General features: G+C 38.8%; 1 protein-coding gene across 1 annotated transcript in view; it reads left to right on the top strand.

Moving 5' to 3' along the window:
• The first annotated feature begins 862 nt into the window (after positions 1–862).
• Positions 863–21,811, top strand: part of LOC134866861 (potassium voltage-gated channel subfamily H member 7-like) — a 33,563-nt gene continuing 12,614 nt past the window's right edge. Inside the window, 7 exon segments of the mRNA XM_063887043.1 lie at positions 863–1,227; positions 1,622–1,852; positions 10,248–10,403; positions 14,357–14,791; positions 16,051–16,262; positions 18,402–18,438; positions 18,441–18,826. Coding sequence (XP_063743113.1) covers positions 1,152–1,227; positions 1,622–1,852; positions 10,248–10,403; positions 14,357–14,791; positions 16,051–16,262; positions 18,402–18,438; positions 18,441–18,826 — 1,533 coding nt within the window. The 5' untranslated portion in view covers positions 863–1,151.

Below are 21,811 nucleotides of genomic sequence, written 5' to 3'. Positions count from 1 at the left end.
TGTTGTCAAGATCAATATCACATAATCAAAACAATAAGAACTGTTCTGTAGTTTAGTTATCTTTGTGCCACCCTTTTGGTGTAACTTCAAACTGACCTCAGAGTACAGCTAAGCTCACTAGCCGTTTGGTTATAGCCAGTTATGGGTGACAAAATCCACTAATACAAGCTTTAAAGCAGTGGCTGACAAAGTGACTGAATGCAACTGCTGCTAGCGGAGAAATAGCACACATCCTGTGGTAAAAGCAGAATAGTGCAACATTTCCCAGAAAAATGCAAGATAGTATAAAGAATGCATTGTCTGGATGAGCATGATTTTTTAGTAAGGCTTGAGAAAGAAATCATACAATTGGCAGTGTTGGCTATTTAAATACAATCTATTCGGTTACTAAAATAAAGTAAAGTAGAACTGGAGCTAAATATACACCATATTCTTTAGTATTATAGTATATTTGCCATAGTGTGGGAAACTAGACTGAAATTGCAGGTCCAAACGAGTTTTAACACTGAAATGAAATGAAAATGCTGAATCGTGTATATGAAATGTACTAGGTCACAGGTTAATCTGTGTTTCGAATATAAACCCCAAGAAAGCATTACACTACATCTTTTACTTTATCAGTCTTCACCTAGAGTGCTTAAAATGTAGCCTACGTGTTTTGTCGTGCAGGCAAGCATATTGCAAGGCATAACATTCCTAATAACCGCGTATATTCCCGTAATGCTCAGTCTCCGTGCACGAGGCATGGATTTATCTTTAGCTGAGGTGGAGGGAAGGGATATAAGTCCCATGGGAGCAACGTCACTCCCCTCGGCATATCAACCACTGTCCGCTGTAAGCGCACAACACACCACCACAGAGGACGTCAGGATCGCATCCATTCCCTACGCGAAATGCTTTGCAAACTGAATCTAACAAGAGCAATCCTCCCCGATTCTGTGCGTTTCGGTGAGGAGGCATTCACATGCGCAGGCATACAAGTCGGCTAAAGAACTCGGCGAAGTGGGAAGGTCATTTTAAGTGTAGCGAGAGCTCGCGTCGAGTATGGTCTGTGAAAGGGGGAACATCACAAAGAGCCAACATCAGTAACTTCGGGATTTACTTGTAAAGGCGCTTTTTTCTGGAGATCGTGGGATAATCTTTGTGTAAACATGCCTGTAAGAAGAGGACACGTTGCGCCACAAAATACATTCCTTGGAATGATTATTCGGAAATTCGAGGGACAGAGTAAGTATATTCTTGATTTACAATTGCTGCTACCTGATGAGAGAATACCACATAGTAAATGACACAACTACTTAAGGCTCGATGAATTAAATGTATTTTGTGGTATTATTATCCCATTTTAAAATAAAATTTAAAAAAAACATGTTTGGGAAAATAAGAATGTATGGAAAGACTTAAACATATACAAAAAGACATTAGTTGTTTTCTATTTTTTATTATTTTTAAATTAGGTTTGCTTAAGTAAATCAATGGTTGGACCTTTTTCTATACGATTTTAGTGAACTTTATCTATTTCATTGCTGATTGGTATTATTTGTGAGCTGAAAACACTGAAGGCTGTAATGTTTCACAGCAAGTCGAACACAATTAATATACTTTTTCTTTTTCCATGCAGACCGGAAATTTGTTATAGCCAACGCCAGGGTTGAGAACTGTGCAATTATATACTGCAACGATGGCTTCTGTGAGATGACAGGCTTCTCTAGACCAGACATCATGCAGAAACCATGCACCTGCGACTTCCTGCATGGCAACCTGACAGAGAAAGAGGCCATCAGCCAGGTGGCCCAGGCTGTGTTTGGCTCAGAGGAGCGCAAGGTGGAGATAACCTACTACCGCAAGGATGGTAAGTCACTGACTTGGCACGAAAGCAACATGCCCGAATCCGAGAGGGGTGCTTTGTAACATGTTGCTCTGAGAAAGCACCTCCTGCAGGTCCTCTCTATGTTCATTCCGGGATGTGGACTGTAACTCAGTCACCAACCAGCTAGAGTCAGTAGCAACATTTGTTTAATTCAGCATTCATACATTATCCCTGATGGAGAAATAACATGAAGGCAGTCAAAGTAACACCTTTTGTAAGTCTATGTTTATTAAGCTATTTATGTGCTTAATAAACAGATACAGATAACTTTAATCATACACACACATCACCAGCGTTATGAATAGATATTTCAGAAGAGAGACCTTATAAAGCAGAACCAAATATTGCATTATATTTGTATGTACTACAGTACCTCGACTTGAAGATGTATTGAAACACAGTGGTAGAATGATGGACTTTTTGGCAACCACCTTGCAAACTTAGAAATAGGTGGTTCAGTAGGTGCACTGTCAGGAGACAACATTATCCACAGTTGCTTTGATAGACAAAGTGAGAACCTGCCAACATGTAAAGTCTGCAATGTTTTTTTGTGACTTCACCAAAAATACATTGGCTTTACACTTTCCAAATCAAGTACACTCGGTGTGAATTTGAGAATCCATGATGTATTTAGCGACATTGTGATTTTCAGCAAAGGTGTAAAGAAACTAATTTGAATAAGATGTACATGTACAATGTGTGTGTTGTAGGCCATTCCCTGTCCTAGGTATGAATAGTTCACTGCATAGACAGCAATCCTGTGTCACAGAACATGACACAGCCATAGACTCACATGCACTTTTTATGGTCTGCCTGACATACGGTAACTGTACAGAAACAATTACAATGTACAACTCTTAGAAAGCAGCACAATAAGAGGATGCTGTGTGTGTGTGTGTGTGTGTGTGTGTGTGTGTGTGTGTGTGTGTGTGTGTGTGTGTGTGTGTGTGTGTGTGTGTGTGTGTGTGTGTGTGTGTGTGTGTGTGTGTGTGTGTGTGTGTGTGTGTGTGTGTGTGGATTCTTTACCTTGTAATAACTTCCCGTGCATACATAATCTATACGAGGAGTCTAAGATGGAAAATAACTCACATAATATTTTATTTAATCATAGGGATCCAGGTCTTTAATTTTTAATTGTGAGCTTGATTAAATTCTAGGCCATGGATACATGTTTAATCTACCATCAGCAGCCATCGGCATGTACTATTTTTTTGTTTTTTTTTGCTAATCAGGAAGAAACCAAGAGCCAGCTGCTACACTGCTAAAATAGATTGTTTCAACCTGAAAGACAATTACATAAAACACTCCAGGGTCTGTTTGTGAGAGCTCTAACAGCTTGCTTTTTGACGAGTAGGGTTTTAATACTTAATTAAGTCTCCAATCGTGCACACATATGCTATACCCCTAAAAACATAATTTTCTGTAATGTTTAAAGCTTGGCAGATGAGCTACTGAAACCTTCTGACATAATCATTGCTCTTCGTGTCTTCTCAATCCTCCCTGGTGTGCATCACGACTTCAAGACACAACTCCTAATACTCCTCGGAGGAATTTACAGTGAGCATGTGTGCTCATGAATAAAGATGTCAAGGCTGACAGTGCAGGGACTGGGAATGAGCGGCTTACAGAGTAAATGCATTAAACTAGTAAGGAGGACCACAATCCACCCGCTGTCACTGCTATAGGGGAATGAAAGATTCATGGCATCCTTGAGACGGATGGCAATATTGATTCATGTCGCTCTCAAAATCTGATAGGTGGAAAATGTATGTACTTCATGTCTCTTCTGCTCTTAACTGTATTCCAGTGCTAATCATTTAATTCTTTGTATTAGACCATTTCCATTTCCATGCACCTACTGTACATCACAAATAATGCAGACATGTTCAAATATACCTGCTAAGACATGTTTCCCATATTAACTCCTAAAAATGTCTCCTAGTTTGAATTATAATCTGTGGACATGCCTTACATGCCCCTTTTTTGAGGGGTTGTGTTGCGTCATAGTCTAGTTTGTTTTTCATCTCCCATCAATAACAACAGTTGGAAAATAAAAAAAAGTAAGGCCAGGATTTGAGGAAGCTGTGTGACATCAGGAGCAACAAAGCTTTGGCTTGTTTGTCTGAAAAGGCAAAAAGTTAAGCTGCTTATGCGTATGCTTGGAAATTAAAAGTATTGGAACAATTGGGACAGTGGCAGCGTAGCAGAAGCCTTTAGCATGAGGGCACTTTCCTTCTATGTTTGTGTTCTCTTTTACATGCACTACCAAGACGGGTTGTGAGAGGAAATACCACAGGCGCAGTCTTCAACCAGTGATGATGCATAATCAATGAGATAAATGCTTTCCCTTGAAGGCTTTGTAAAGCTATCCTATTCCACAGGGTGTAATAATACTTTGTACCTGAATGAGTCTTAACAAAAGGAAGCTGACACCGTGCAGAGAGAAGTTAAATGGATAATGGCTACATAACAGTGGCAGCTCAGCTAACCCATGCTGAATGATCTGGGACATGTGGTATGCGTGGGTGCAGGGTTTCATAGGTGACTCCCCACCGAGGGGACTGAAGGGCCGTGTACCCCTGCTGAGGGTTTAGTGGCAGGGGTGCCTACGCTGCACGAGGTGTGCTGCAGGACACTTGGATGGCCACGCTCCCAAAGAGCACATCCATTTTTCATCACACACCCTCTTTGGTATCTCGCTGTATGAAGTGAAACACAAACGGAGCATTCCTCCTCAGGTTTCATTTGTTAGATTAAAATCAGCTTGTCCAGTTAAATGTAACAAATTAAAAACAGCCCAGCGGGGCTTTCCATCTCTGTGCAAGTGAAAGTGTGGATAACCTGCTGTAACTTAAGCTCATTCGCTAGAGCATGAATATAACATTCATTATAGATACATTTGCATATTTATTTTTAATTGGAGGGTTTGCTACAGTTGCCTTAATTACGATGTCAAACAGGTTTATTGGTAGCGAGGAGGAGCAGATGGAGCTTTGAACACCAGAAAATTACAGGTCCAACGTCGCATTGGAATTGGAATTTGCACAGGAATGTTCATCCTCAGGCTATTTTTATCTCATGGGATGCTCATACTGGAGGTGGTAATCTAATATTCCTCTCCATACCATCTGTGTTTTCCTCTTAATCAATCACTGTATGCTAACTTAGATGTGTTCCCATCCATTGCATCCAATGCGCCAACTTTTGCGCCAAATTAAACAGAATAAAAGATCATGGAGCAAAATATCATGAATTGATAAATGTAAACACAGATGAAATGTAGTTTGAGCAAGAGCTGCTAGTTATCCGTGATCACTCTGGAGACACTGATTGAAGATGAAATTAGGCCATGCTGTGTAGCTTACAGCACTCTTACTGAGGCGAGATGTTGCCACAAGGCCTAAGGACTCTAAACAAAGGGTTAGCTTGCATGGCCTCTCCCTACATGCTCTAGTCCCAATTGGTTATGCCCCAATAACGTTGTGTATTGGCTAAAGCAGAATAGCCCTGAACAAGAAACATGTCACATTTCATTATACAAGAATTACTACCAGGCAGTAGTCTGGGGTTGTACACTTTAAAAGCTCCATTTGTTGATAGTACATCTGTAGAAAGATACAAACAGCACGCAACAATAATACTCATGTTCCTCCCTACAGGAGATCGGCTCATGCAGATTAAGATCAAGACTAAATACATCAATTCAATGGCAGGACTTGAATTAGATTTATTTTTTGTTTAAATAAGATTTAAAATAATGTATAGCTGACAATTTAGTGTTCATGCTACTCAAGCAATTTTTTTTTCTGCAACGCAATACCATCCAAACATGACCTTAGCTGCCGGACATGGTTAACATCATTGACAGTAGAGCAGTTTGTATCAGTGAGTGTCTATTAATTCCCTGACCTTCTATGTAGAGTGTTTCTCAACGAGCCAAGAAATGTTATTTACACCTGTTTTGAATGAAGGGAAAGTGTATTAAGATTAGCTCCCTTTTCATGATGGAAATTTCATTACTGAAGATTCTATTTCCATCATCAATTATTAAAACATTGCTGTTTAACCAAGTGATCCTCTGGACACTCTCACAATGACGACTCACAGGTCAAACAGGGTTGTGGTACAACAACGATATGATATCTTAAAGATGCATGATTACATGCAGTAGTAGCGGATATATCTTTGTGGTAGAGCGAGTATCATATTAAGGCAATTAAAGTGCTGAAAATAAATAAAACACAAGCCAATTAAGAGAAACATTTACCATTTCAGCTGTTTGTATTTTCTTAATATGCTGTGCGTCTCTTTATGGCACTTAGGTTTTGTTTTTTCTAATTTCCCAGAAGAGTTACCATTTTTCACGGTCTAAAAAAATAGGGCTGTTGAAATAATTGCTGCGTTAATACACGGTAATCAATACATGCATTGTGAAAGGGATAACACTATTAAGGCTGATTATTTTCTCTACAGTTGTCTGACTGTGTCTAAAGACAAAAGTGTTCAGAAAAGCTGCCCTTATAAGTGGGATAAAAGCTTGCCTCCATAATGAAGAGCGAGACACAATAATGAATAGTACAAAGAAGTTACTTGGAGCTCTCGTTGTAGGCAAAAACTGAATTCAGATGTTTTTTGATGATGCAAAAAGAACTTTAAGCATACTGAATTGTTCAGATACTGGACCTTATATGTCAAATTGTCAAACTGAAGGTGAAACCAGACACAAACAAAGCTTTAAATAAAAGCATTGATGCAAAAATGATTGTGATAATCAGGAACATGGCTGACTTTAAAATATACTTTGATTCATGTCATAGAAAATTAAACTTACAGTAAGAAAACACTAAGTGTATTCCCTTTTCAATGCTTTTTTTTTTTTTTTGCAAGTACATTTAGTTATCATACTCATTAGTATGCATAGCTTATTTTACTATTGGAGTATCAGAATGGTTTAGCCTTTTGCCTTTAATATTGTTTTTTGTTTTTTTAGAGAGGCTTACCTGTTCTGTATCTGCTCGATGTAGTGTGGCACACATAAGTATCACACATTTTGAATTGGTAAAATGACAGAACAAATACTTTTTCGTAATGAATCTGGGAAGAACATAGCTTCTTAATAAAACTGTCTGACAGTTGTATTCATCATGGCGCTGCAATTGAGAAGGTATGTCTGCCAAGGCTGTTAGTCCCTCAACAGGGACTGACGTAACAGATCTATTAAAAAAATTCAAATCTAATGTTATTATCTGGGGTTTTTTCACATATCTGTAGCATACTATGGCTTGAGTTTGACTTACAGTGGAAAGTTTGGACATATATATTACATAATGATACTTAATGAAATTTAGTGTAGGCTCTCAGTATAAACCTTAATGTTCATGTCAATAACAATATTTGAACTACACAGAATTCATGGGATGCTGTGGATCTCAGTGTATCTATTGGATAAACTGAATGTGTTTTAGAATAAGGGTTATCAAAATAGGAAAACTATAAATTCAATGCCCCTGGAAAAATTATGTCAGTAGCCTCTTGTTAGCATTTGTTGGAAGTCTAAAAGAAGATGAATAACACAGTTGTTCCCAATCAATGGCTAAGGCCATTTTTCTTAAGGTCATTAATAGCTCTGCTGATCACATGGCTTTCTGCCACTGATTTGAGGGAAGAAAAGCGCCATAGATATAGAACTGCACATTCTCTGCTGATTTTACATAGCGGTTATAAAGAGGCTTTCCTTTGATCCATTTTGGTAGAGGTGACATTCAGCAGGAGACCAGATGAGAGGAGACCCCCATGGCTTAGCCTTTAAGCATGACCATTGTTTTCCCATCTGGTAAGATAAACTCCCGCCCAGAAATATTTCTGCTGAATTTACCATCTTGGCTGTGCCCAACACTCACTGCACTATAATGCACGTTAGATCCCTGTTGTTATCAACTTGTATAAATATTCAATATCTTTTTTCAATTTTTCCAGTTATTTTAGAGCATTTAACTTTATATTATTTATAGCATTTCATCCATATTTGCATTCCTTTGTAAATATACAATGTCAGCTGATAATGTAGTTTCATCACAAAGCTTTAAGACACAAGAATATGCTGTAAAATAATATACTTAAGCGAATGAATATGTTTGCAATTAAGCATGCAATCATGTAGCAGGAAAACCCTAATGCTGTCAGCAAAAAACATGTTTTATTTGCTCACCGCTGCATTCAGTGAACATTTCAATTCATATTTAATGCAGGCGTTATTGCTGTAATCAGAACACTTGGGAAACCACTGACAGAGAGCAAAATTAAGATGCATGCCTGAGCAATGGAGCATCTGTTTCCCCACATAATGAGGAGGAATGTTAACATTTTGTATATTCATTTTACATACACATAACTCATCACTGCCTTGCTCTATACTGAGACTATTGATGCAATCAGACTGGGAGAGTTAAAATTTCCAAATGTTTACTGACATAGAAATGTATATTAAGTTTTCTAATGTTAAGTGGCTCAGTTTCAGTAGAACTGTTTTAATGTAATTGGACATGTATTTTTCATAATGTTAACATCAACAAGAGTGTTGGGTAAAATGTCATTTATACAGTGTTTTGTAAGCAAAGAATATGTGGTTGGAACTTACATTTATTATTTGTAATTATTAAATGTGTTAAGCTTAAAAGTGAACTAAATCCATTCCAGGAACCTTTTTTGCATCTCTAATTGTCCAATTTTGAAAAATGGGAAAGATGCCCAGAAAAAAGCAATTTTAGATGGAAGAAGGATTTATTACTGACAAGATTCATTCCTACAGGATTTATCAGAGAATTAAAAGTTGACACTAAGTAACATTCTCACTCTGATGAATAAGCATACTGTTACATCAAACTGATCAAAGTCAATACCAGAAATGCTCCCGATTAGGGAATAGACAATGAAGGTTTAAGTGACGGATTTCCAGGAAATGCAGCAAAAGGGCTTTTTATGAAAAATTTTCTGCGTAAGGATATGCAGTTATCTAGCTCTCAAAGCACCGCTCTTCTACGTTACAACATAACCAGGCACCCCTGACACTAGACAAGGTGGGTGCACATTCGCAGGTCTTAATATACACTTACACACATGCAGTGCTATTTATATCCATTCATTCAAATGCCACCGTTGGGACACTGAATATTCAAATATCGTCCCATTTTTTTATGTTTTTTTAATTTTATTTAAATAACATTATCATATTGTCAGTGGTGACAATCAAAAATCACATTTTTGAGTTTTGATGCGTTAAATCCTTACAACAGAACTTTGGCATGTCGAGGCCGGCGGAGCTTGTTATATTTAGTCGGACAGCAAGTCTACTGCTAATGAATGCTGCTGGCAGGGTGTCTGTGAGCCCTACGGAGATTACAGTGAACACTGGTAATATGCGTCCTCTGTGACAAGGAGCAAAACAACAAGCCGGACTGAAAGACAGACAGATCTACATAGATAGGTAAAGTGACAGTTACAACTAGACACTGTGATTTTGTAGGTCAGGCAACACAACACATTTAATTTATTCACTAATACAATTATTTTATGGCTTTTGAATATAATGTAAAAATTTAAGGAATTCCAATGCAGCTTTCTCCTGTAACACAGATAGTGCCTGCATTGTATGCCCCCCTTGTTGTACAGCTATTGTGATGTAGTTTAAGGTCCAGTGAGTGGCAAGTTTTATTGGTGGGCAGTTGCACCCCCAGGCATCAATTGTTTCCACTAACACAGCTATAACCAGTTCAGCTGAAAAATTGGGATATTCTGGGCTCAAGACTAAGTTTAGATCATGGATTGTTTTCTGCTTCACAGCCTCACACGATGCTCAGTTCTTTTGAATGTTGCTAAGAGCACACTGCAATCCTCTAAATTGGCTGTAATCTGTGCTGCCTGTTTGATCTATTCTACTAAACCCTGCTGTCTGCACCATACTGTGGCTCTTGCATCATATCTGTCCCCTGCTAAGCTTAATTTTTATGCTTTGTTTTGCTCGTTAAAATACTTTAAGTGCATCTATATGGGGCATTCAGCACACATGAACACACACACACACATAAACTTTGTTCTACCCCTGGGCTTACTTATTTTATCGCTCTCTTTTATTTCATTTACTCTGACATGCAGACACTGACCTTTAAATCGGATGAACCTCTCCTCTTTTTTCCCGACATTCATGTGAAACCAGAGGGAGGTGGTCATGTTTAATTTCCATTCTTAATACTAGCCTCATTGTGATAGTATCTGTTAAATTTCCTTTTGGCATAAGTGTTTTGGGATCTGCTTTGGGGCATTAAACACTTGCAGGGATGACAGGCGAAGCTTAATGTGTGACGCTTTGTTTCTCTTTCAGGAACGGACTTTCAGTGTAACATTCACGTAATCCCTGTGAAAAATGAGGAGGGTCTGGTGATGATGTTCATCCTAAATTTTGATTATGTCGTGGATGAGGAAAGTGACAACTCCACAGAGAAGATAAGCCCAACATCCCCTTCAAAGTCTGATCAAAGTGAGTATTTCATATACCATTCCCTCCTTATTGTTACAAAAATGAGAGTATTTCTATCTTTGTTGGTAAGATATGTTGTTGAATTGGAATTTAATTTGTAACCCGCACCAGTAAAGTTAGGAGGAAAAGCCTTCTCTTATGATGAAAGCAAATAAATCAGAATGTGATGCCATTCCAAAAAAGCTTGCATGGCATGAGTCTATCGTTCTTGTGTAACAATTCCTCTCTTTTTTTTTTTTTTACCAATACAACCTGTGCACCTTTTCTGAGATAGCACCATTCGTAAACAATCAATTCAGTTGAATAAGAGGGATGCATATTAGGCTATTAGACCCAAATAAAGCCCTCAATATTATGTATTCTCTTCCCTGAGATGCCCAGTATAACCTTCAATGTTGCCAGCTTCTATTATTCCAGCAGTGTGCATTGTTTAGTGCTCAGTACATTACAGTTTACATGTACAATGATAAAGTGCAGGGAGTGAGTGCTTATGAACCCTTCTCTTGTTGAAATGTTGCATTCTTAATTGTTATAGCTGTTCTATGTCTTTAAGCAGAGCTGGATATACTACTCCCTTGTTCTTTTATTTGGATTTGTGTCAGTAGGTGTAAATGTCAGTGAGACATTCCAGCTCCTCCCTGATTGTAGGCACTCAGCATCTCTTCTCTGACCGGAGTTCAGCTATCCACTTCACTCAGCATGAATTCCTCCAGAGCTCTGGCATTCTTCTTGTGCTGTACTGTGTGTTTGCGTGCATGCGTCCAGATGTTTGTGTGTGGTGTGCATGCATGTGTGTGAATGCCTATGTGTGAGCGTGTGCCTCTGTCTGTTGCCGTTGCTAACATTGCTAATCAGAGTTGATTGCTTGTGACCGTGCTACGGCGAGGAGACCTGTGGGTAGCTGGCGCAGACGAACATGTGATGTGACTTTTGATTAGAAGGAGTCTTGTCTTCTTGTACACTTTACACTTGAAGTTTGACCTAACTATTGTCTTTGTCTTTGAGCAGCCTTTAGATATCACCAGGAGGTATCACCAGGGTATTATGTGCACATATTGCCTTTTTTCCCAACCACATATTCAGTATTTCTTTATATGTGTACGAAAATAACTAGAAGATGCACATATAGCCCAACCATACATTTGATGAAGCACCCTATGAAAAGTGATGTTTGGACATTGAGGAGCTTATTATGAGGTGCTGTTGACAGGAGGCAATAAAAACTGCAGGTGTCAACTAGCCCAATATTGAGCCTGGAAGAGAGTAATCCCTCTCTCCCTGAGCTGCAATTTACAACCCAACACTCAGCAACTTCCTCATGCCTTCGAGGCCCCGAACCAGAAACAATACTTACACACTACTGGGAAGAAAGATACACTGTTCAGTGCAAAGGGACTTCTGTTCAATGAACAGCATTACAAGCTATAAACCTTTAAAATAGAGGCCCAGGCGAGCTAATTTTCTTTCAATATTAAAGTCCACTTCTACTGTTTCTCAATGATCAAGCTCCTCATCCATCCTTAAAGCATAGACACTTTGTTTCTACTGCTTCTCTACTACCCACATTCCATTAGCATTGCTGATGTCTGGAACATAAATCCACTGGTAAATCAGGAGCTTCGCTTTCAGACTCGCCTTCCTTTTTCTCACCGCAAAAGACCATGTCACTGCTAATGTCGCATCCATCGCCTTGTTAATCTTACACTCAATCTTTCCTTCACTTGTGAACAAGAGCTTGAGATAGTTCAATTTGTTCACTTGAAGAAGCATACCCGCTCACAGCTCAAAAGGCACAATCCAACGGTTTCCAGCTGAAAACGGGGCCTTGGAGATGCTGATTCTCATCCTCACCCCATTAAACTCTGTGCTGCAAGCTGTCCCAATAACAAAAATAAACATGTATTTTGGGAAAGACAGGGTGTCTCTCACAGTATTAGGGAAAATCCACCCTTATAAGACATTCTCAATCATGGAGTTAATGGGGTATTTAGAGCTATTAAATCACATGCTGTTTTAAGATATTTTCTCAATTAACCTAAGAATTGCATTGGTCTTTTCACTAGTGGGGAGTCCAAAATATGTAAACCTCTTAAGATGATTAACACTTAAAAATGTCATTAAGTCTGCATGTGAGTTGTTAGGATCAATTGGAGTGTGGCCTGTTATGTGTGAGTTCTCAGAGTCCTTTGAAATCAGGTGTGAATTGGTTTGAAAACACCTCACAGGAGATTTTAGGAGAGCAATGTAAGCTGGTGATAAGATTTTTTTAGGAAAGCTTCAAAAGACTTTTATCGAAATAGCAGCAAGGTGTAGTAAAATCTCCAGAGCCACACACAGAGGAGAGAGGCAGAGCAGTGGTTCCACACATACAGCAGATGGATTGTCCAATTAACACAGCATCCCATTTAAACCTAGCAACAGACTAGTGCAAACACCTGTACTACACTCTAATGACCATAAACCCAAATTGTAATAATAAGCCTCTGCAGCCTTGCTTTATATAAAACTAAAAAAAGAGGCACCTATATGAATATTTTAGCTGAGGCTAATTTGAATGTCAGTTTTCCAGAGAAAGGTATGTTCTAAAATATAAAAGGATAATTTATGACTAGTAGCTTTAGACGACACAGGCTCCCCGAAGAAACAGGAAGGTATTCTATATCTCCTGCCGGCTCAGGATGCCGTTATGTTACTCTCCGGGAAACTTGTTTGACTGTCATGGCTCTTTTGTAAGCTGCTATAGTTGTAACATTAGCACATTTGGCCAGGGAATGGAAACAGATGGCAATGTTGTTATGCAAGGAGGCTGCTGAGGGATGGGTGTATCATGAGTGACACCGGGTTCACTTTCACGTTCTTTCTATTCTTAATGAGTGAAAACTTTCACTCTGTCCCAAGAGGTCATTAACATTTGCTTCTGTGTCCCTTCTGAAAATGTAGCCCCTCTAGAAACATTAGTTTCCTGTCTCAAATTAATGAGGCATAAGAAATCGATTGTTCTATCTGCTCCCTCTCTCTCGCTCGTTAAAGATGTGTTGCAATGTGGCAAAACAAAGTCTCTTTAGCTGATCTTCTTTAAAAGGCGTTGAACACATTTGTTTATCATTTTTCTGCTTATTAAAAGATGTGAAGCTTCAGTTACCTTTCTTTCTTGCAGAAACTAAAACAAATTATATCCCCTGTCAGAGGGCAATTCCAGTGTGGACACCTTTTAATATTCATTTTAAAATGTACATGGAGGCTTGTACACTTCAGAGCCAAAATGTGTTCCTTTTGATTATTTATGAAGGGATATGTTTCAGCACCTGCCGTTCTCATCTTAGAGACTCCATGTACTTTCTTAGTAATAATGTCGCTAAAAAAGGGCTACTAGTCAACATTTTAGGGACGAGATATAAGATAAGATAATACTTTATTAATCCCAAATTGGGAAATGTTTCATTGCAGCAACATGTAATTCAAATATTCTGCAGAATAAATAAACAACATAATAATAGATCGTCATAAATTCACAGACAGGAGTGTAGTTTCATCAACTTTCATGATCTTTGCAATTGCTGAAAATGTATCTCTGATTCAACTTGCTTATGCATTTTTAGCTGTGACAACCAGCTCTATAGGTCGCCTCTTTGGTCTCTCGGCCGAAAATAATTTCCCCACCCTTTGCTTGTGACAGTTCTCTGCTAGGAGGCTGAGAATGTGCATGGATGTCAAGTGTTTGTGAGGTTATGTGTATGTTAATGCATACATGTGTGGAGTGATCCCAGCTATAGGCAATTTGGACTAATATGTTTCAGTTTCCATTTTCCCTCATTTGTGGCAAAAAACTCTTATCCAATCATAAATGTACCTTATTCATTACGTAAAAAATATGGCTTAGGGATTACTTTGTTTTTCAGTACTGTACACTAAACACTTAACCAGCCTTCTCATAATTTGTTCTCACTTTCTAGGGAGTAGATTCTTCCGCTTCCGCCAGGCTGCTTTGAGCTTAATGAACACTAAGCAATCACTTCCGCAAGAGGACCCGGATGCTGTGATGGTGGACCCACCCAAAGAGAATGAGGGCTCAATGGCCCTGCAGAGCTTCCCCTCACCCACCAAGAGCATTTGCAGTCCCATTGAGACCAATGACACACATGGCCTCATAGGCTCAAGCCACCACTCTTCCCCAGCTAGCATTGGACCTGAACCAATTGACCATTCATCCCCAATACTCCTCTGGGAGAAGCTGTACCAGACGGAGCCGCACCAGTCCTCCACCACCCTGTCAAACACTTTTCCCAGAGGCAGCTTCAACAGCATGAGACGAGCCTCATCTGTCCATGAAATTGAGGCCTACAGCTCCAATTCCAAAAGCATATTCGGGGATCGTACTACCAGTGAAGGTATGTACTACAGTATGTAAGGAAAACTAAAGGCTCCAATCTGCGTTTAGTGCACAGGGGCATACCGGCCCAGCCATTACATTATGATTGAGTTGGCCTCAAATGTTACCTCAACCATGTAACACTTGGATCAGCATGGCAATATACGCATCGCTTAAACAGCAGGTCTTCAAAGTGGTATTTAAGAGGCGTATGTTTTGTCTAATTAGATTTTCTTATCTATGATCTTATCGGCTTTTCCTAAATCTATATACTTTTATTAAAAGACGCTCATCTTAAATATGCTGCCTTTAGATAATGTCGGAGGTATTCCTGTATTTCTGTCAATGGTTTTATTGCTCAGTCCTGTTTTTTTAACACTTTCAAGCATGACAATCATCATAAACGCTATTCACAGATCCAGTTTTTGTGAAAAGATTGAGCGGACCTAATTATGTGAAATGATTGTACACTTCATAAACCGTAGAGATTTTGTCTCTCAGCGGATTTTAAAATCATATAATGCGATCATATAAGCTCCACACTTTACGTGCTCTCATCATGTGCTAACAAACCATTGCTATTAGATTGAACGGCATGAATCTATGCTTGTATTAGCTCTGCTGACTAGGTATCGTTTCAAGCTACACAAGCCATTAATTATACATTACCAGTTGAATTTTTTTTTTTTTAATTGCATAGCTGTGGATTTCCAATAATCATGTCAGTTACAGAAACACTTATGTTGCCACACATACATTTTTATAAGTATTTTTTTCACGAATATGTGAAATTTAAAAGCTAATGTCTCTGATTGAAGAAAAAGAGTACCTCACTTAATGTTGGTCTATTTCAAAGCCAAGTGAAGTAACCACAGTGTACATAGCAAAGCATAGCATTACTATTTCTAGAGAATATAGCCCAACTTTCACTGAAGCATTTCCTTTATCCACTGATGCTACAAAACAATGTTTCCCTTTTAATTCTGAATTGCTGTTAATGTCCAGTTCGGAACTTCTGTCGATCTACAGTATACTACTACTAAAAATATGTCACATTAATAGTAAAATCATAGGAATCAGGTTTAAAATCAGTAAACCAACCCTTCAACATGAGAGGTCGATGACTGCTAAAACATACTCCAATACCCTTTTATAAAATATTACTTGTTTAGTCTTAAGCTTTGCTCAATGAATTAAGAGAGCAGACTGACATTAATTTGTCATCTTTCCAAGTTTACCAAGTAGACTAATGTGTCTGTTTTTATTTTGTTCATCCAGGCCCTTTTAATAATGTGAAGTCCAGCCTGCTTGGCTCTACCTCTGACTCTAACATCAATAAGTATACCACCATCCACAAGATCCCCCTGATTGCACTGAACTTCAACGAGGGGTCTGAAAAGAAGGCTCACTCTCCCCCAACATCTGAGACAACCATCATAGCACCAAAGGTCAAAGAAAGAACTCACAATGTCACGGAAAAAGTCACACAGGTAAGTCAGGAAGTTCCACTCCCTTTGACATTGCAGTATCTACTGAACCATTGTCAAAATGTTCGTCCACCATCATAATCAATAGTCCTTCTTACTGTGACGGTACTGGCTCCTACATAAGTCATTAGTTGGGGGAAATGTCTTTCCCTAGGTTACATATACAGTAACTGTCCACTGCGTACCCAGGTCAGCAATAGAGGAGAAACATTGGGCACAAGAGTGAAAGGTAATTGGGTAATTCATAATTGTAGAGAGAGTTGGGAAAATATTGAGAAAGAAAAGTACAATTCATAATCGTCAACATTCTACTGATCCAACATAAAATAAATTCATATTTTCACTTGCAAGCCTTCTGCAGGGATTCAGTGGGGATTCAGTTTTTGCTCAAGGACAATGCAGCAGGACCAGCACCTTCTGTGATGAGGCAATGGCTGTGTAGTTGCACAATTCCCGTTGCCAAAGAAAACTAAGAGATCAAAAATGTGTCATCATTTTGATTATTGGATGCCTATGTTTCATCTGATTATTCAATAGAAAGACAAAAATACAAAGGCCTATACTTTTGGGATTTCTGACAAATATTTGTGTTAGGTACAAGAAGTCATGAAAGCTGTGTGTAGGTAACACTACAACAGAGAGACAATACTGCCAGTACTCAGGGCATCATTAGCAACCGCCACGCACACTATAGAGCCAGAAACCTTGAACATCTTTCAACAGACCTCAGTCATTCATAAATGAAGACAAGCCATCATCGTGATTAAATGCTCTCCTTCCCTGCTGACATTTGTGTTGAGTTTAGAGAAACCGGTGAGATGTGAACACTGCACCTACTCCCTGACTGCTATCATGGGAACATCTATAATTCATGTGTTGAAGATAGGGGAGTGTGCTGAAATATATAGAGGGACCCGTCACACTCATCCTGAACCTCACCCCTGCACTATTTTCTGCCATTACAGAGCCCTTTCTCTTTGTCTGTCACTGCTTATTAAGCCAAAACAGGGGACATGTTGGCCTTCCCAAGCACACTAAATAATGTATCACCTAGCCAGTGTTCATTTATATGGGGAAATTAAAAAAAAGGTTTGTGTCATTATATGTAGAAGAATATTAATCAGCTCACATGCATGAAGCTTTTTAAAACCTGATCCTTCTTTTGAGTAAATTATTCACAGTTTTTACCGAGAATACAGATGTGGAACTCGTGCAAATGTCGAATAAGACAGCGACAGTCAAATTATTCATGGTGTTGGGACATTGGCAATGCACTTGTCATACTAGAGTGGCTGTCTTTACCTAATACTGTTTGACTGCAGAGCACTTAACGTTGTGTGTCTTCTTTGCTGTCAAACTAGTCCTTGAAGTCTGTAATCCGGTGAGCCTTGGTTAAAATTATCATAAGAATTAAATACTTGAAGGTTTCTTTGATCCACACAGAGAAACACTATCAACATATTTTAAACAGGTGACAGAAAATACAGTTTCTTTTAACTTAGTCATCTAAGATGTTGATCCACATTAAAATGTAAGTGACATTCACTGGCTTATAGGGATTGTTCAAGTTGTAAGAGGTACTTATGCACAGTCAGAGTATGACCTACTGTTGGTGGAGGTCAGCATGCTCCCACTTTGGAGGAGCAGAAAGTACCCAGGACAGAAGCAAAGCAGCGCAATTCTGTGGACCTGGGAAAAAGCAACAAATATTTAAGCCACCTATGAAAACAATATAAGTTCAAGTGTACACTATACATTTTGAATATTTTTCCTCCAAATCAGACAGATGTAGACCCACAACTGAAGGGCTTACCTGGAAAGGAAAAGCAGTAATAATATTCTAAATATAGCTAGCATACATATACAATATATATTTATTTTAGGTGGCCCTTTCTTTTAGGATTGTAAATAACTTTTTTCTGCTGTCCTCGTTTACAGTAGTACATTGCTTTGCACTATGGATAGGTGCCACAAACGCCTTAACTTAAAACTTAAACAATAAAGAAACGTACAGAAATAAATTAAACTAGCGCAAGAGAATGTTGCATGTGACCAATGTGCCTGTAAATGTGTAAGAAGTTTAAACTGACCTAATCAGGGGGTATCCCTTACTGTTCTGACCCTCTCTCACCACCCCTCCAGGTCCTGTCACTTGGAGCTGATGTGCTGCCAGAGTATAAACTCAAACAGCCCGCATTGACAAGTTCACCATCCTCCACTACAGCCCCTTCAAAGCTGTGTGGGACTGGCTGATCCTGCTGCTGGTCATCTACACGGCAATCCTCACTCCCTACTCCGCTGCCTTCCTTCTCAATGACCAAGAGGAGCAGAAGAGACGTGAATGTGGATACTCCTGCAGCCCTCTGAACGTGGTGGATTTAATGGTGGACATCATGTTTATCATCGACATCCTCATAAACTTCAGGACCACATACGTAAACATAAACGAGGAGGTGGTCAGTGATCCAGCTAAGATAGCAATCCATTATTTTAAAGGCTGGTTCCTCATAGACATGGTGGCGGCAATCCCATTTGACCTTCTTATCTTTGGCTCAGGATCAGATGAGGTATGTTATCGCTAATGCATATATTTTTTACCAGATTTTTTTCTCCCAGGGAGCTTTCCTGTACATCAAGCCAGCCATGCTCGCAGAGTTATCCATTCACTAAGTCCAGACTTGTGCCCGTTGGCCACTACTTTAAGCCTGAATCTTTCTGCCTCGGCTCTGAAAGGATTACTTTAAATTGCATGTTTTTTCATACTTTTTTCTATCTTTTTTCTTTTTTGAATGGTCCTCATTCTAGAATCCATTTACAAGGATTAATGGCTTACCAAATGGCAATCAATGATGCATTTATGTGAGGAACAGGCCAACAGGGGTGTGTGCACAGCTTACATGCAGATTTGAGATGGCCATTGGTAGACTGGCTGCCAGGCCGGCTGGCTTGTTTGTTGATAGGATATGTCCTCTCAGGCTCTAGATCCACTTCAGTGCTTTATCATGCTTTGTAGGCACTCCATTACAACAGAAAAGCTCCTGATTATAAACCATAATCATCTTTTTTTTCTGCTACTGCTGAGTCAGTTCAGTGAACGACAACAAACCAAAAATAAAATGGACGTTTGTTTCTCTCATATGACAGTGTAACGAACAAATCACTAATGGTCCTGGCAGTCTGCTTGATAAGTTGCAAGTTAAACATAAAATAACTTTTCTTAGTAAATGTGTGACTATTTAACAATATTTTTAAAGATATTTTTTGGGGGCTTTTTGCCTTTAATCGGATAAGACAGTGGAGAGTGACAGGAAAGTGGGAGAGAGAGTCGGGGTGGGATCCGGAAAGGACCACGGGTTGCTGTGCATATCCTGCAAGAGCAGTTACGTATAGCATGTTAAGAGTTTTATGTATTTGTCTCCTTAAAGCCAATATTTTTCGCTTGACCTTTTGCTAATGTCCATCATCTGTTTCTTGAGTTTTCTATTCTTATCAAAACGTCGGCCATGTAGATAACTGTAAAAGTCAGCTCCCTGCTGTATTGAAGACCTGCAAGATGATTGTGAACTGAATGTCAGTATCAAATCTGTTGAGAGAATTGATAAAGAACCCTTATTTCATTGCATTTGGTCAAATCTGATCTTGAAAAGGGGTGGATAATTCTGTGAGCTTGCAAAAGTAAATCTTAAGTGTTTTGCCATAAAAGGTTAAGGTTATTTTTTGTTTGTAGTCAAAGAGGAGGCACTTGTGAGAAAGGTCTTGCTAATACCAACAGTATGCATAAGGTTGTAATGGATAGACTGGGGATTTATTGTCTGAGTTTAGTTGTTTTTCCACATTTTGCATGCAAATTGAGCTTGGCTTTTCAGAATGTCAGAAAAATACATTACAACAGAAAAGCTCCTGATTATAAACCATAATCATCTTTTTTTTCTGCTACTGCTGAGTCAGTTCAGTGAACGACAACAAACCAAAAATAAAATGGACGTTTGTTTCTCTCATATGACAGTGTAACGAACAAATCACTAATGGTCCTGGCGGTCTGCTTGATAAGTTGCAAGTTAAACATAAAATAACTTTTCTTAGTTAAATGTGTGACTATTTAACAATATTTTTAAAGATATTTTTGGGGGGCTTTTTGCCTTTAATCGGATAAGACAGTGGAGAGTGACAGGAAAGTGGGAGAGAGAGTCGGGGTGGGATCCGGAAAGGACCACGGGTTGGGAATCGAACTCGGGTCGCCTGCGTACGGTGCAGGTGCCCCAGCCAGTCGCGCCGCGGCTGGGCCCTATTTAACACTATTAACTAAAGTAAAAGGTCTGTTTATAGAACATCATGTCTTTCAAAGCTTACCAGCCAGATATGTATCATTAAACTAAATACCAAATGTGCTGCTGTACTGAAATACATTTAAACTGTGACGGCTTCCACAATGCCTATTTAATTAGGCAACAAAAGGAAACGGTTTTATTAAAGTGCTCAAATAAACCATTTGATTGTAAAGAGAATTTCTTCAAAATAGATTTTAATTAATGTCTTGTTGTTTTCTAAATACATTACTGTGGTCTTGCCACAACATTGAACATGCTGTGAGAGGCATTATGCAAAATCGCATAATAGAAAAATCGCTCCGCACTGCTTAGTTTTTTTGATAATTATAATGACTATGATAGAGATATAAAAACACAAGTGTTATTTCAAGCTGTTTTACTAAGAATTAATTAGAAAATAATTGCTTCAAACAAAACTCCTAATTGGTTACTTAGTAGCATTTTCGAGGGCGGTGTCACTGTAGTTTTAACTGAAGCAGGGTTTGAGAGGCCATATATTTTTTTTGTAATACTTAATGTTTAAGATTTTTAATTATTTTGTTTGTTGTTGGGTCAGTGATATTTGTAAACCCAGCAGTAAAACATGCCTGAAATATGGTCAGCTGAGAACGACACACATTTATTCTACTAAGATAGTCCATAAAAGATGCCCAAAGTAAGCGTTAAAATTAGGGAGTTTTTGGGGGGAAAATTAATTGTTAGCTTGAACTTTAGAAACTACACTTTTATTTTGGGATTTTCCTTACAATGTTTAAAATGGCGAGCTTAGCTTTTTGTTAATACCAGCAATAACATTGCTACTGTTCATTTCTTACTTTAATATATAATGTACTGTACAAACCCATTCAGGCGGCAAGCTCCGTTGTGCCAAAGTCAAAGCTTTAGGAAGTTTTTAGGTGTCTGTTTTTCTCAAGTATTGTGCATAACTATAGAAACTTCCATTAAGGGAATTGGATTCATTTGTCTTGAGAAAATCTTGATTTACAGCAAAACTAAGCGAGTGGTTAGGAAGGAGAGTGTACAGACATTAACTTCATCTTCAAAGGTCATTCAGTAATTGTCAGTTAGATAAATTACCATGCCAATGGGAATGGTGGTTAGTGTTGCTAAAACCCTGCTTGATGACAAGGAACCAGCAGGAAACTCCCAGGGAGCCACTGAGAGAGTGTTGCTGCCCGTTCAGTGTGGAATAAATGAGGATATGTCTGTGGGCTGCTGGTGTCT

This window comes from Eleginops maclovinus, chromosome 7 (assembly GCF_036324505.1).
Source record: "Eleginops maclovinus isolate JMC-PN-2008 ecotype Puerto Natales chromosome 7, JC_Emac_rtc_rv5, whole genome shotgun sequence".
Lineage (NCBI taxonomy): Eukaryota > Metazoa > Chordata > Actinopteri > Perciformes > Eleginopidae > Eleginops > Eleginops maclovinus.
Note: the sequence above shows the minus strand (reverse complement) of the source record. Positions and strands in the feature narration are given on the sequence as shown.